The sequence below is a fragment of the Heloderma suspectum genome, chromosome 1, assembly GCF_057233095.1.
Source record: "Heloderma suspectum isolate Gila_16-S chromosome 1, 16-S_ref, whole genome shotgun sequence".
NCBI lineage: Eukaryota > Metazoa > Chordata > Lepidosauria > Squamata > Helodermatidae > Heloderma > Heloderma suspectum.
Window position 1 is genome coordinate 151087662 of NC_139458.1, and position 15163 is coordinate 151102824.

General features: G+C 42.1%; 2 protein-coding genes across 7 annotated transcripts in view; one reads left to right on the forward strand and one right to left on the reverse strand.

Annotated features, from left to right (window-relative positions):
- EPB41L5 (erythrocyte membrane protein band 4.1 like 5) overlaps nt 1-2719 on the forward strand; it is a 106224-nt gene extending 103505 nt beyond the window's left edge. For both annotated transcript variants that reach the window (XM_084807005.1, XM_084806995.1), the window contains exon 26: nt 44-2719. In XM_084807005.1, the coding sequence (XP_084663131.1) occupies nt 44-101 (58 nt within the window). In that variant the 3' untranslated portion in view covers nt 102-2719. The remainder of the gene's footprint in view (nt 1-43) is intronic.
- A 1559-nt stretch (nt 2720-4278) lies between these two features.
- Nucleotides 4279-15163, reverse strand: part of LOC146358281 (leucine-zipper-like transcriptional regulator 1) — a 29762-nt gene continuing 18877 nt past the window's right edge. For all 5 annotated transcript variants that reach the window (XM_084807039.1, XM_084807053.1, XM_084807046.1 and 2 more), the window contains 5 exons: nt 13168-13246; nt 9345-9391; nt 8293-8413; nt 7939-8125; nt 4279-6909 (listed from right to left, as the gene is read on the reverse strand). In XM_084807039.1, coding sequence (XP_084663165.1) covers nt 6231-6909; nt 7939-8125; nt 8293-8413; nt 9345-9391; nt 13168-13246 — 1113 coding nt within the window. In that variant the 3' untranslated portion in view covers nt 4279-6230. The remainder of the gene's footprint in view (nt 6910-7938; nt 8126-8292; nt 8414-9344; nt 9392-13167; nt 13247-15163) is intronic.

Sequence of the window (15163 nt, forward strand, 5' to 3'; positions counted from 1 at the left end):
CTCCCACCCAGACTGTTTGTATCATATGTTGCTTTCTTTTCAGTCCTGTTGCCGAAGACGCTACAACAAGGCCAAAATGTTTACTCACCACTGAACTGTGAGCTTTGACAAGTCTCTTCTTAGCATCTTCAGTGAGCTCCTGGGAAGGACTTTCCTGGGATTAACCCATGCACAGACCATGTTTAAAAAGAAGGGCCTGGCTGTTTTATAGTGGATCCTTTCAACTGGAATTAGAATATGACTGTGGGACAAAGAGCTGCTGGGAAGCCTGAGTATCTCTTGCAAACGACACTGAAACAAGTTCTGACATGTAATGAAACCCATGAGGTTTCCATCTGTAGTGGTGTTTTTGTTTATAGAACCTCTGTAGAAAGTGGTCACTGTGATGAGCCAGTTAGCTTTATCTGGCTCTGTATATTTTAATGGGAAGGATTAGAACTTCTAAGGCCACCTGCTGGTTGTTGGTGTAAACGCAAAGTGTAGTAATATCTTTATAGAGCAAGCTCTCGGTCCTTTTCTATGTGACTACCTTCTCTGATCTTCTTTTGTACTGATATCCGACAAATGTTTTTGGCCTTAATCCACTTTCTAGACTCTCCCCTTTTTCTCAGTGTATAGAAGGAACTGAAAATGCAGCATCTTGATGGCAATTTACACCACTGGCAGGTTCTGCTCTCTTTAGCTGGGGAGATGAAGCAATTTTGTACTAAACACTTTAAGGCTGCCATCGTCTGTGGGTGGAATACCTTTTGACCCATTCTATATAAAATGTCTCAGAACTTAAGAATGAAGGGCAAGTTCCTTTGGAGCTTTTCATGAGCTGCTTTTGGAAAATCTGTAGACTTTCAAGGAATGAATCTGAAACTCTTAAAATTGGTTTGAGATGTGTTCTCTGAACACATCATTGGCTGATTTCTCTAGTACAAGTGCATGGTAATTACTTACTGTCCTTTTCCTGTGTGTTACACTTTAAGCCATGACTAGGAATTTGGGTAAAGGTATTCTCTCTACGCACTGAAGTGCTTATTGTTTTCTACTACCAACTCAGGAAGAATGCTGTTTGTTAGCTAAGTGAATCCCAAATTTAATTCATGCTTAGCATTTTTGTTTGTAATCTGATGTCTCCTTTGAGCATTGAGTGAGAACAATAAAACCAGGCATGCACAGTTAAGACACAGTTCTATGGTTCAAGTTCTAAAACTAACCTGATCCTTCTGCCCATTTTCAAAGGATGCAGGAAAGTTGTAGAATACATTCATTTCAATCACTCCAAAATGGCTCTACTTGCTGCCCAGGAAGGCAGATTTAAAGGATATTACTGTCTTGAAGCAAGTCCTCTTGAAATATGATTTATTAACATTATGTATGTTTCAAGAAACCATTTATACTAATGAGAGAGTCCATATATGTTTAGATAAGAAAGCAAAAAAAAAAAAAATCCATATGGAAGAAACCTGTGACATGAATTCCAGATCAACTGTGAAAGGGAAAATGCATGAAATGTGTAGGAGCTGCCTTTATAGTGTATGTGAACTTTTGTGACAAAGCTAAAAGAAACCTTCCTTTTATCACTTCTACAAGTGGCGGGGGGTGGGGGGGACCAATCCACTGTGTGAACTGCTTGTTCACCCTTGTCTTTCCTCACTTCTTATATGGCCGTTGCTACTTGTGAAATAAGAACAACTGCTGTGCTTTTATTTGTAGCATTGTGAGGAATCAATTTTCTGTATAAAGTAGGCTCAGTTGGGGGAATGGGTGGGGGGGAGCTGAGTAATTCCTTTTTACCAGTAGCTGAACTCTTACCTGCAAGATTCACCAGATTACCAGAACTCAGTAGTGCTGCTGTTGTTTTTTGCCTTTGAAACAGTTTGGGTAGTTACTGATAGTAACGAGGGATTTCTCAAACATTTTCCAGAGTGAAATCTGGAGGTAACATTGCCTGATGAATCTTAACAACATTTTCAGAAGAGATGGGTATATTTTAGATGCTACAGGCATGACATTATCTTAGTTATTGAGAATTTTAAATTTTGTCATACACCAGATTACAGGAGGTATAGGGGGAAAGGATCAGTTGCTGTTTGACTGCTAACCAGATCGTTAGTTTCGCTCCCTTGAGTTATGTGGATTAATGCAAGCCTAGCCAGTTCATAGAACATTATGTGTTGACATTCAGAGAATCGTAACATAAACAAAATCATATGGCTGTTATTACCTTCATTTGATTGACTGATATAAGGCCAATGCAAGCCAAAAACAAAGGACATATAGGCAGATGATCAGTTGTAAGAATTGTCTGTTCCCAGTTCTGCTGTTTTGAAATCCTGAATTATTAGGAAGTGTTCTTAGATAATGCTGCCCAGTATCGCAATCAAATGTATTTAAATAAATAGCCAAGCTTGTTTATTGATTTGACTGATGGAACAATGCTGTGGAAGAAACAGATCAGAAACTTATATTCATATGGTTTAATAATAAACTATGTGATTCACACAGCGTGTTGAAGTAGGCAGTATCTGACCCAGGGAAATGGAAGACAGCCTTTTTTTCTGACAGTTCCATCACGTGATAAAGTAATTCCTTGGGGGAACTGCACAAAAAGAGAAGTAAAGTGCACTTCAAGTAATCTTGCTTACTGTCTGATAACTGTTTCATATAACCGAACTGTCATATGGAAGTTGGCAGAAGTCTTTCATAAATGCAGTACCTGTGAATGGAGGTGAGTGTTAAAGCTTAATCACTACCTCTGTTTAACTGATAATTTGGCTACAGTACCAGGCTTAGGGGGTTAATTGAGGCTGATGTAGCATATTTTGCAGTTTATTATTACCTGACGTCAGGAGGGTGATGCTGTCGTTAACAGCAGTCATATTGAAAAATGCTTCAAAGTAGCTTTTGCTTTGAGCATGGTCTTAATTAGCTAAATTGCCTAAATATATTTAGGTCTGGTTCATACACTTCACAATCCTATCTGCATGCTGAAGGAATAAGCAGAAGCCTTTCCCTCCAGTTTCCAGATAACATATGAAACAGCCACTATAGATGTGAGGCCCACACATGTATGAACCCAATTGAGAATCATACAAATCAGCCCTCCAGCACAAGCCTCATATGTTACATTATGTGCATAGTGGAGCACATAAAGAGGCTTACTGCTCAGTAATAGTATGAACCAGGATGTAGGATTCTGTGGTGATTAAGACTGAAATGCTCAGATCTCTGGTGTGAACACTGAGCATTAACAGTCATTCTCCGAAAGCGAAATGTTCACTCTTTTCTGTGAAATTGATGAAGCTGGGGAAAGCATTCCACATGCATCAAAGGGGAGAAGGGAGCATTCTGCTTCAGCGCTCCCAGCACGATACATGTTTTGATTACTGATTCCTTTATTCTCACTTGTTTCCCTTAACTGGACAAACTTTACTTTAAAAGTGTGTAAGAATTATTTGAGAAGAGTATTCTGTTTATAAAACAACCACACCCACTAACTGCTGTATTTGTAACTTTTTAAAAGATGTAGAGCTCAACAGTAGCTCTAAGTATAACTTATTTTTATTAAGTATTGTGTGTGTATATAAATATAAGGTGCACTGTGTTTCATGACAGATGTATAAAATGTGCTAGAATAACTGCACTCAACATCTGTATATGGGAACAAGAACTGTGATTTGTAGTCCATTTGGAATCAGTCACAAATGAATTTTGTGGTAGCTTATTTCTAAATATAACACAACTGTGTAAAATGGCTGCCTCTGAGCGTTCTCCTTCTAGAAGAACAATGACGTCGCAAGATTGGAAGCTTGTTCACATATTACAAAATTTCCTGCTTTCTTGAGTTTCTGCTTATCTATGGTGAAAATAGGTTTAGAGTTTAGCTCTATCAACATTAGGTAGAAGCCAGCGTCACACAAGTAGAAATCCACTCGCACAACAGGACTTTCTTCCCTCCCCCTGCCCCCACCCTATGCAACCCCTGAAGATCTGCTCTGGAGCATCGCCCAACCTTCCAGATCAGATTTTGAGAATATGAGAGGGGAGGGAAGAATTGTCGTCGTCCCCCGGTTCCACTGATTGAAACAGTTCCATCAGCATCAGAATATCACTTACATTTACTTTCTCCTGACAACTGACCGAAATGCTAAAACGTAACACTTGTGCCCTTGTCCCTTCTTTTCCCCTCAACACCACACGCTACTCTGATATGACACCTGGGCTAGCAGAGTCTCAGGTTTAACTCAAGATTCTTGTCTGTAACATGAAAAAATAATTGCCAGGTCTAAAATTAGAGTTCAAATTTTATTCCAGAACCTTAGTTTGTTTCCGAGCTCAAGACATTTGACCCCAACTTCCTTAAGGAGGGTGATACCATGTAAATGCGGAAGGTACACAGACTCATGAGCCTTACACAGTTGCTACAGGTAAGGTGCACTAAGTCCACATCAAATGGAAAATAATGCCCAGCCACACTGCAAACCGTTTCATAAGATACACTTTTGTCCTTTTGCCAATAATGAGCTACCATTAATTCCTTAAATATGGACTGTTTCTAAGAGTAGGAAATAGCGTATAGTCAGTTATTTTTAAAATGTTCAGTGTAATTATAGTATGTTATAAAAATAAGGTCTATAAATATAAGTTTACTTATAAAAGTATAACAAAGTCCCTTTAGCACCTGCCGAAGCAGTCACCATTTAGAGGCCAGTATTTATGAAACCGGTAAGACTGGAGAAAAGGACCGTGCTACAAAAGGGAGGGGGGTGTTACAAAGGTAGGCTTGCAAACAGGCATGCAATGCTTGGTGTTAAACCAAGGGATTGTGGGGTCAGGGAGTGTGTGTTTAGTGATTTGTGCTTTCCTCAGTATCAGCGCATGCTGAATAAGTTATACAAATTTGCATAATTTATACAGAATACAGAATTGGTATTTTCTTTAGACACAACTCTCAACAACCTTTCAAAGAACTGGGGTGCAGGACAGGCAGCCTATTAGCTGCTCCACTTTTTAAAAAAGTCATTGAAGTATGTACAAAAAATCACATGTACTCCAGCTTGTTGACCAGGAATAAATACACCCTCTTCTTTCTATGCCATCTATCACTAATATGGAATAGAATCAGCATGGCATACAAACATGGAGTGAAGGAAGGTGACTCCATCTTATGTATGTACAGAAAGATACAGTTAAAGCATGAATAGGGATACCTGTTCATCAATAAGTTATCTTAAACATTATCCACATAGGCTTACATCAATCATGTAATAGCTACAAATATCATTTGGTATAGCCTGCATCTACAAAGGTCTCAGTCGCGATTGAACATCGCTTTTCTTAAAGTACCCTAAATTAATGAGTTGTCATTCTGTGGTGTCTTGTTGTACACATGTAGCACTGGGTCCACGGTAAGCTTTAAAGTTCCCTGAGGAACAGGAAAAGGGGGGGGGGATGCAAAATAGAAACTGGCTCCAGCACTGACAGTAAAAGGCACCGAGGATATTATTACACAAGTTGGGAAGAGAGAATGCTATATTGATGGTGATCAATTGGCCAGTCCTGCCTCACATGTCTTAAGAACTACTGAACTATCCAGGAACTGACTCAGTGGCTCTTTTTCTAGGGATGTAAATTACTCGGGAGGTTGCACTTTAGCCTGCGTCGCAGTAAGGCTGAAGTCCACCCTGATTTACATCTACGGATGTTGTAGATTTAAGCGGTGTAACATAGCAGCTTAGAAACTAGAGCTTTGAATCATGAAGTCCTCTAGCTCAAATATCACCTCAACCCTCGTATCTTTTACCACCACTACCCATCTGCAACATGGAGATAACACTGACCCACCTTACAGGGTCCTTGTAAGGATTACATAACTTGCAAAAGGCTTTAAAAGCACTATAGAAATGGCAAACAGAGAATTTTGCTGTGGTAACAATTCAGCAAGCCCAGTGGATGACTCTGCTGCATTCACAGTCCAGCTGCTTAATCTAATGCACAGACCCAAGCCATTTCATCGAGAATAGCTGCATGGCTTGTTTCCCTGGGGTGAGAGACTCCAGGAAATGTGAAGAGTGTTACAACTGTCATTCCCAAATACTTCCCAGTCACAAAGGAAGTGATTTTGGGTTCCAGGACAAGATGGGTAAGCAGCAACAGTACGGACGATCCTTCCTGATAGCTGTCTTCACCAAGGCCAGGCATGTTGTTCTCCCTCCACAGCATAGGCACGCCATTTGCATTTAGTCTAGTTCCATTTGCCAAAATGAGATTCCAGAAGAACTAGACAAAGGTTTACCTCCAACAAGCAGCAGCACAGCATAGGACTGGGAAATGTCTACACTGTCAGGTCTCAGAATGTTGAAGCTTTCTTCTCTCTCTGTCACGTCAATGGTGGCAAACTCCTTTTTCCTTGAAGGATTGAGGTACATGTTTCTCTCTTTCCTGGACAATTTGCCTGCTGCTTCATTTTCACTCAGTTCTGTGTTAGAAGTAGTTTGGAATGAACAGAATCCTGGCTCCTCCTGAGACTGGCCAAAGGTTGTCATTTCTATTTCAGTTCCATCTTCATTGCTGAATGGCTGGTACGTGGGCTCCTGGACAATATAGTCACAGAAACAGGCATGCTGCTTAGAGATAGCCACTAACTTTGAACAGCCCTTTTCCTTTGGTTGGAAATGGCTGTGTGACATCCTTGGAGAATCAGCAGTCATCTGGAAGCCATATCCAATCCCTAACATGCAGTGATAAGCTTTGGATGAAGGTTCTTTTGGGCTAGCCAGTTTTTTCCACATTTGAGTTGGAAAATGGTATTTCCACAGAGTATTGATTGGCCTGGTATTAGAAACTCCTCCACCGAAAACCAACATAGAATCTTCAAAGATTAAAGCAGAGTGTCCCACCACTTTGGGAGGCCCCTGGCTAGGCACAAGCACAAGACAGAAGAATGAGCACAAGGACAATAATGTTTATGCTGATAAATGGTGTAGGATTAAAAGAAAGAAAGAAAGAAAAGAAACTGGTAAGATTTTCAGTGTTTCTATTTGGTAAATGCAATATATGGAACAAGTCATTAACTACCTTCTCTATACCACTGAGTGCAGTTCCCTCCATATTACGTATGCAAATATAATCAAACTGTCCATAGGAACATCTGTACTGCTGCTCATTTTCAGTGTTGGCTGCTACAGATCCTTACTGAATGATTCTCAGTCAGCCACAGTTCCTCAATATTTTCTCTTTAAAAGTACAAACATGATTGATTCTGATTTGCACAAGTGTCAGTAAAAGAACCAGCTGTATACTACTTAAAAGGACACTACCTCCACCTCCCTCAACCTGGTGCCTTCCCGATGTTTTGGAGTTAATCTCCCATCAGCCCTAGCCAACATGGCCAGTGGTCAGGAATTCTGGGAGTTAAAAACATCTGGAGGGCCCCAGATTAGGAAAGGCTTGTCTACCTGCTTTCTGGGGAAAATGTGTACCCTCTGAAAAGGTACAGTTTTGCATGTAAATGTGATCCTGCACCCGCACAACATTGCATACACAATCCTGTGTGTCAGTGCCTTTCTGAGTTCCCCTTCCCACTGCAACCTCCACACCCAAAGTCTCTCCTGAAGGTTGGGAGATCCTCTGGTATAGGATGCAGCCCCACACCCATATGCATTAGAAATGCTTTGTGCTTGCACACACAAGCCTTTGGATCCCAGCTAACATGACTGGAATGATGTGAAGACGTGCATTAAAGTGTAAATTCCATAGCTTATGATGGGAACTGACTTGCCGTTCGATGTAGCATAGATACGGCTCAAGTCACATTCCTCAAAAGCAGCCAGTGTAGAATCCCAACTCCACCCAAAACTTAGTTTACCTTTCTAATGTTCAGTACAGCTTTACTCTGCCAAACTCCTGCTTGCTGAAGCTGCTGGTGAGTTACTCTCAAATATTTACCTCCTTCTGATACTAGACCAGTTGGCAGCCATGAAATCCCACTTCCAGAAGTCCTTTTGCTCACTCAGCCCCATCAGCCCTCCAAACAAATACATGTTGTTGCCATAAACCACCGTCGAGTGACCGTGACGGGGACCTGGACTGCCACCATCCGATGTAGCTGGTACAGGGGCCCACTGTTTTGTATCTGAAGGAAAAGGATTATTACACCTAATTTCTGCTGAATTCCGCATGCGTAAAACTTGGGAGCTGAAGTCAGCCACAACACTACATCCTCATACTAAGCGTTTCAAAAGGTTTTGTGCCATATCCACCAACCATTATAGTCCCGTGCTGAAATAAAAATAACCTTACGAAAACATAAGCTCCAGAATTCTTGGGAAGCACCCTTAATGTCGATGTATCCACCATACATGTACATGCTGTCCCTGTAGATAACTGCGCTGTGGCCCTTCCGATTAACAGGAACTGCTCCCTGGAGAGAGGGTAGTAATCAAACAATCTCCTTTAACAGCTGTTGCCATCACATCTATGCAAATCAAGCAGACACCCCTAATGTTTCTAATTGAAAATACATTCGCATTTATTTTGTCGAAACAGCAGTAGTTTACATCCTCACCCTAAAACTGTTAACGGTGCCTTAGGCTTTACCTGCAAGTATACATAAAGTCCTCATAGTGCTTCCCTCCCCAAAAGTGGTACAATGCCATTTGCTGCATACATCCTTCTGCGGGGGCGGGGGGAGGTTCTACAACATAAAGATAGATCCCCTGGTATTGCTTGATAGAAGCAAAAGTTGGGAAGTCAGAAGTCAAAGCTGTCCCTGTTCACCCTCTGGCTAAGCCTGTTGTATCACTTTTGCAGCTTGGGAGGAGGGAAGGCAATTCCAGACTTGGAGGCTGCCCCACACTCTAGCTAAAAGCATCCCGCACAAGACTTTGCCCTTCCACTGGATGATCAAAGCGTTTGAGCTCTGAATGGAACCCTTCTGGTTGAGTTTGCTTGTTCTGTGAATTGTGGCAGCTGGGATTTCCCCAGCCCTCGCACTTCCAAGTAGCATACCTGTTTTCCAAAGATAAATTGTTCAGTACCCATAAACGCGGAGAAAACCTAGTAACTATAATAAGAAATTCCACATAGGGAGAAATTCCTTATAGCCAAGGAACCATTCTTATTTCAAGATGCAAAACTATACAGATTCCTCTCAGGCGGTTATTTAAGGAATGAGTAATGAGAATCCCTCTTCACATGGTGAAGCAAGGACAGCAGCATTGCTGCTGCCGCGTGTCCCTGGCTGTGCCTAGGCTGGAACTGTTTTCAGACCATATTCCCAAGCAAGCTGTTTGATCAACAAAGCAACGTGTTTCATGTATGATTCATACATTTCTGTTTTCCCAATTTCTTACCTCACCCTCCACTGCTGTGACTTGGCGCTCCATCCATTTGGTTGAATCTGCAGTTTTAATAAAGTATGGATTTCAGTACTAACCACTGGAGGGTACTGCTACTCTACTTGCAATGCCAAGCAAAGTATAAGAACAAAAGAGAGCTATGCTGGATCAGTCCAAGGATAAATCCAGTCCAGCATTCTGTTCACACAGAGGCCAACTAGCTGCCTTTGGAAACCTACCAGTAGGACATGAGTGCAACAGTGCCCTCCTGCTCATGTTTCCCAGCAAAGACCCCAGGTGATCGTTGGAATAGAAGGGCCAGGGGAAATTGTTGATCTTTTAACAGCCACTAAGGGCACAATCCTATGCATGTTTATACAGACAAAAGGCCTACAATTTCCAGCATTCCCTAGCTAGCCATGCTGGCTAAGGAATGCTGGGAGTCGAACTTTTTTCTGTCTAAAGATGCATAGGATTGTGCCTTAAGGAAGCTTTTGTGTGTCATAAATATAGTTCAAAATTGGCCTCCCCGCATAGCAACTGCTAGAGGTGATGTTGTAAAATAAAGATTCATTGTTCAATGCTTTGCATGTATAATCATCCAGGTTTAATCCCAGCCACTTTCAGTTAAAAATATTTCCAGTCTGAGACTTTGGAGAGCCACTTGGTGTCACGGTAAATCAACCTTCCCCAACCTGGCAAGTTTTGGACTACAACTCCCACATTCCTGGCCATGCTGACTGGGGCTGATGTGAGTTGAAGTCTGAATCATCTGGAGGGCACCATGTTGGAAAAGACTGCAGGCAGATTATACTGGGCCAGACAGACCAGTAAGTAGTCTGACTCAGCTTCATATGGTGAGTAAATGCAACCACGTCCATCGCTTCCCCCAAACAAGCAAGAACAGGAGGTGATGATTGGTTTGCTATTATAATTATGTGGATATAAGTTATATTCTTATCCCATCTGTTGTGAGCTGCTTTGTGTATATTCATGGGGGAAAGTGGCATACAAATTAAAGTTCATAATAACGGCTGAACGGTGGGATAGTGGCTGGAGAGATTAAGAGCCATGCATGTGACCTACGAATTATAATACACTAAATCTTAGGAGTTAATATTGAACCTTTTAATTTTTGAATCTCTCTCATTGTAAATAGTTTTCAAATTAAATTAGGTATAGCTAACTTATACCAGATCTTTGCCCACAGAAATACAGTTTTAGTGGTCTAACTGGAATACTTTATAGTTACTGGAATGAACAGCCACAGTGACAAAAGGAGTAGATGATAAGACTTGGTGTTCTGTTTTTCTTGGGAGATGTGCTGATGTTATTCTGTGATCCTATATTGCCTTCTTCTAGTGGAGCCTGGAGCTACTTTACACATTACAGCAAAAAAGACAAGCCCATGCATTTCCACCAGATTAACTATGCCTTTTCTGTAATGTTTGAAAGGCATTACCATATGTCATTAAATTTGTAGCTGGAAACCCCAGCCAGTCATTGTTCCCAGAGACATGTCAGGTATACCAACATCCATTCAAACATTATAGAAAAGACATGGTCAACATATAAAGGAATGCAAGTATCTGTCTTTGTCCTGGTATTCACTGTATTTCCTGTGGAAAGTTGTCAGAAAAAAATGTGTTTAGTAAACGTTCTTATTCGTCCTGATACAAAGAAGACAGGTGAATTTTGCCCTTGTATTCCTATATTCAAAAGGGATACATTTGCTATGAATAAATCTATAGTTAATGAAATTCTGAGAACCTCTCAATAAATATAATGGCTTGGATCCAGCGTCATCCTTCTGTGAATGGATGGGCTCCTTCTGTCCTCAGAAGGCTTCCGATTCAGTGAAGCAGTTCTATTGGTGGAATGGGGAAAGTGCCAATTTTCATCAGTTTCCTCCCTCCCCTTGCAGTCCCCTAGCCCCCCATGTAAATCTGCTCCAGATGATTGGGGAGCCTCAGAACAGTGGGAACGGTGCACTGGGTGGGGGCTACTGAGAGAGGAAGAATTGGCAAAGATTCATAGAATCATAGGGTTGGAAGGGGCCTACAAGACCATCGAGTCCAACCCCCTGCTCAATGCAAGAAGCCTGATTCCCAGGCAGTCTCCCATCTAAGTACTAACCAGGGCTGACCCTGCTTAGCTTCTGAGATCAGACGAGATCGGGTACATCCAGCCCTTTGCTCGTTCCTCCCCCTTGCCCATTTCCACCAGTGGGAGCATTCTGAGCAGATATTCACTCGGAAAATGCTCCTTCCAGCTTAAAAAGGGGATGGATCCAACCCAATGGTTTTTCTTTTTCTGTGGGTATGTTTACTGAGAATGTTTACTATCGACCTTACTGGACTGGTAACTTGATGCTTCCAGCAAATTTAGGGTCTCATAAATGAGAAAATATACAAGAGGCGTCTCACCTCTCTACTCCATTCTAATACACTGTCATTCCTTCTCACGTAACAGAAAATAGTTACATTATGTGTAGTGCTCCTTTAGTAGATGTTCTATTTTTTGCCATTCCTGATATTGAAGTACAATTATCATGGGACAAAAAATATATAATCTTTATGATATAGTTACCAGATAGAAAAAGCTGGAATGAGAAATGGGATTCAACATCAGTAATATTTCATTTGACCTTACTCAGCACTTATTGTTTCTTTAGTTTATACCCTGCCTTTTTTACCTGGTTTGCACATAACGACGACAACAATTAAAAACGGATAGGTTGTTGGGGACAAGCAGGCGCGATACCTCCAGCACACCCACCTCTTCCACTTTACAGCATAGCCCACGTTCAGCTCCTTCGTACGTTGTGCAGTGTGATGTGCGAACCTGGACTGCTGGGTTGTTTAGGGGCTAAGCAACCCAGCAGTTAACCCATGCTTTAGTTGTTTATCCTCTAAACAACCCAGCGGTCCAGGTTCGCACATCACACTGCATAACCTATGTAGGAGCCGATCATGAGTTGCGCGGGTAAGTGGAAGAGCAGGGCACACTGCAGGCAGCGTGCCCGCTCATGCACAACAACCCATCGTTTTTTTTAACGGATGGGTTATTGTTATGTGCAAAAAGCCCCTCTGTACAATGCACCCAAGGAGATTTAGACGCAACAGTTCTCTTCTGCTGTTGCAAAATTCACCTGCAAGACCTAAAACAAACCTAACCTAATACAACTTTTTTCTATAGTTTCATGGTACGTGCGGGTTTTGGGGTGGAGAGAGATGACGAGAGACCCCCTGTTTTGCCCACAACTGAATTCATCATTTCAGTCTTAAGTTTTTGATACAATATCGATAATGCTGACAACTTTAAGCTATAACAAGAACTGTTATATAAAGGAAACGTAAGTGTAGACAACCAGATGTTAAAATAAACTACTGAACTACTTCTCCCTTTTTTACTAGTATTTAAATACATACACAAGTCAAGCACAATGTGACTTCAAATAACTATATTACATTACAGTGACTGTTTAAAATTTGGTGAATGTTGCAAATTGACAATGACATATAAACGTCGGGAATCCCAGAAACACTGGTGAATGCTGACAGTTACATTATGGTCAGCATTCACTAGTATATTCCCAAAAGTGGATAAGTAGATACCTGTTTTCAGGTAGTCACATGTGAAAGTCAACATTCATCAAATTTAGGACACAATCCTATGCATGTTTAGACAGAAAGAAATCCTACAATTACCAGCATTCCCCAGCAAGCATAGCATTTCCCACAGCAAACTGTAACATATATCCCTCTACAGAGTAGTAATGTATTTTTAGAAAAATCTATGTGTAATGCCATTTGAAGATGCTACTTGTTTTCCATACCAGTGTCATACATCCAGAGAGAATTCTTCTTCTGTGTGAAAGCGGAATCTACCATTCCACCAAAGATATAGAGAACACCCTGCAAGTACAATAAAGATTTTCTAGTAAACCATACTTGCAATTTCTAAAGTCTAATGCAATCGAATTAATTCAACCTAAGTTTGAAACCACAATTGAAGCTGTACCCCAACAATACACATATGGATGTTTTTCATGCCCACCTACATGAAGAGGCTGAATTTGAGAACCTTCCATTTCACAAACAGTAGATAAGAGCTGGGCATCCAGAGAGCACTGCAAATGACAACTTTCTCTTTGTGTGGCATGATGGCCATGGGAGTTCACTAGATGAAGTACTCTGGTGTGAGTGCATCACGGAGTAGCAATCCCATGGACTGCATTCTTTTCCGCCCCTGAGAAAAACTAAACAATTCTCCGTTTTGGTCTGAAATGAATCCTCAGAAGTAAATGTTCATGCATCAATGAGGAGAGGCACAGGATGGATGCAATGTAATACCTTTTACTGGGCCCAAGTTTCTAACTGAAGGCATGTGGGAACACTGAACAGACAAATCATCTATAGCCAAAATACTTGCTTACTAGTACAAATTCCTATAGCCACTTCAGAACATTTATCAAAATATCTGTCAGCAATGCATCTTTCACCAAGGAGTTAAAGCCTACAATAAGACCCTAAGATGTTTAACATACTATTGAGTATCTGGATTATCTACTCAACAGATTCTAATTTCAAGGCACATATTTTAATGGTGGTGTGCACATTCTCCCTTGGGATAAATAGCTGGGGCCGATTTAAATGTTACAACCCTTGCATAGAGTCATAGAATCATAGAATAGTAGGGTTGGAAGGGGCCTATAAGACCATTGAGTCCAACCCCCTGCTTAATGCAGAGTCTACAACCCCTGCATGGTGTAACATTTTAAAATGGGTGGACAACCTTTTTAGCCCTGATGGCCACCTGTTGTGCCAGGTAGTGAGTCGGGGTCTGCGCATGTGCACGTGCGCGCACACACTTTCGCTGTCTTCCCCCACCCACATCCCAGCACACAGGGATGGGGAGGTTTAAACTTCCCCTCCCTGTCCACTGAGAACAGGGAATGGGATCACAGTTGAAAGAACAGGAGGCCAACCACTATTGGTCCAGGGGCCAGAATACCTCCCTCCAGGACCAAGCCGGCAGGTTGGATGATGTCAAGGGAGCAGGGGCTCATCCTCAAAGCCACGCCCCATCCCATGATATCCACCATCGCCTCACTTTAAAAAAAACTGTGCAGAGAGAGGTATGGAGCTCTGTCCCTCTATATGGACAGAGAAAGGTGCTCACCTGGGGCTTGCAGGAGCCAGTTCCCACAAGCCCAAGCTGAGTCAGGCACCTTGTTTCCATGCTGCTCATGTCCTGATTGGGGTGCAAATGGCGTCAGAAGCAGTGCAGGAGAATCCCCAGATCTATGATCAAAGATAACAGGGATTCTCCTTTGTACCTCAGCGGCAGGGCTTGGGGAGGGCAGGGCCCACACAGGGTGCTCAACCCTCCATGGGCTGAATTGGGCTCCAGCACGGGCAGGAGGTTGCCCTGCCCTCGTTTAAAGCCTCCCTGTCCCAGAGATCCTGATCCCCGTCACTGTTTCCCCGCTGCTATTAGCAGTAAGGTAACGGTGATCTCAGCTGCACTGGGATTCCTGTGGAGGTGTTGGTTAGTGCTTGTTGGTCATGTGGGTTCCACATCAGGCCACATGTAGAGCACCCAAGGGCCGTGGGTTGCCCACCTGTGTTTTAAAGCTGCTTCTGGACATACCTGAGCCCAACCATGAATGGTGGCAGCAGTCACACAGCCTATTGTGGTTCAAGCATGGCAGATGATGCCCATACTAAGCTGACAGTCGGGATAAGAGGTTTTAATCTCTGCTCCCACAAGACAGCACCACCACATGGAAGTGCTTTTAGGCAGCTTACTACTGAAATAAGCTCTGGTAG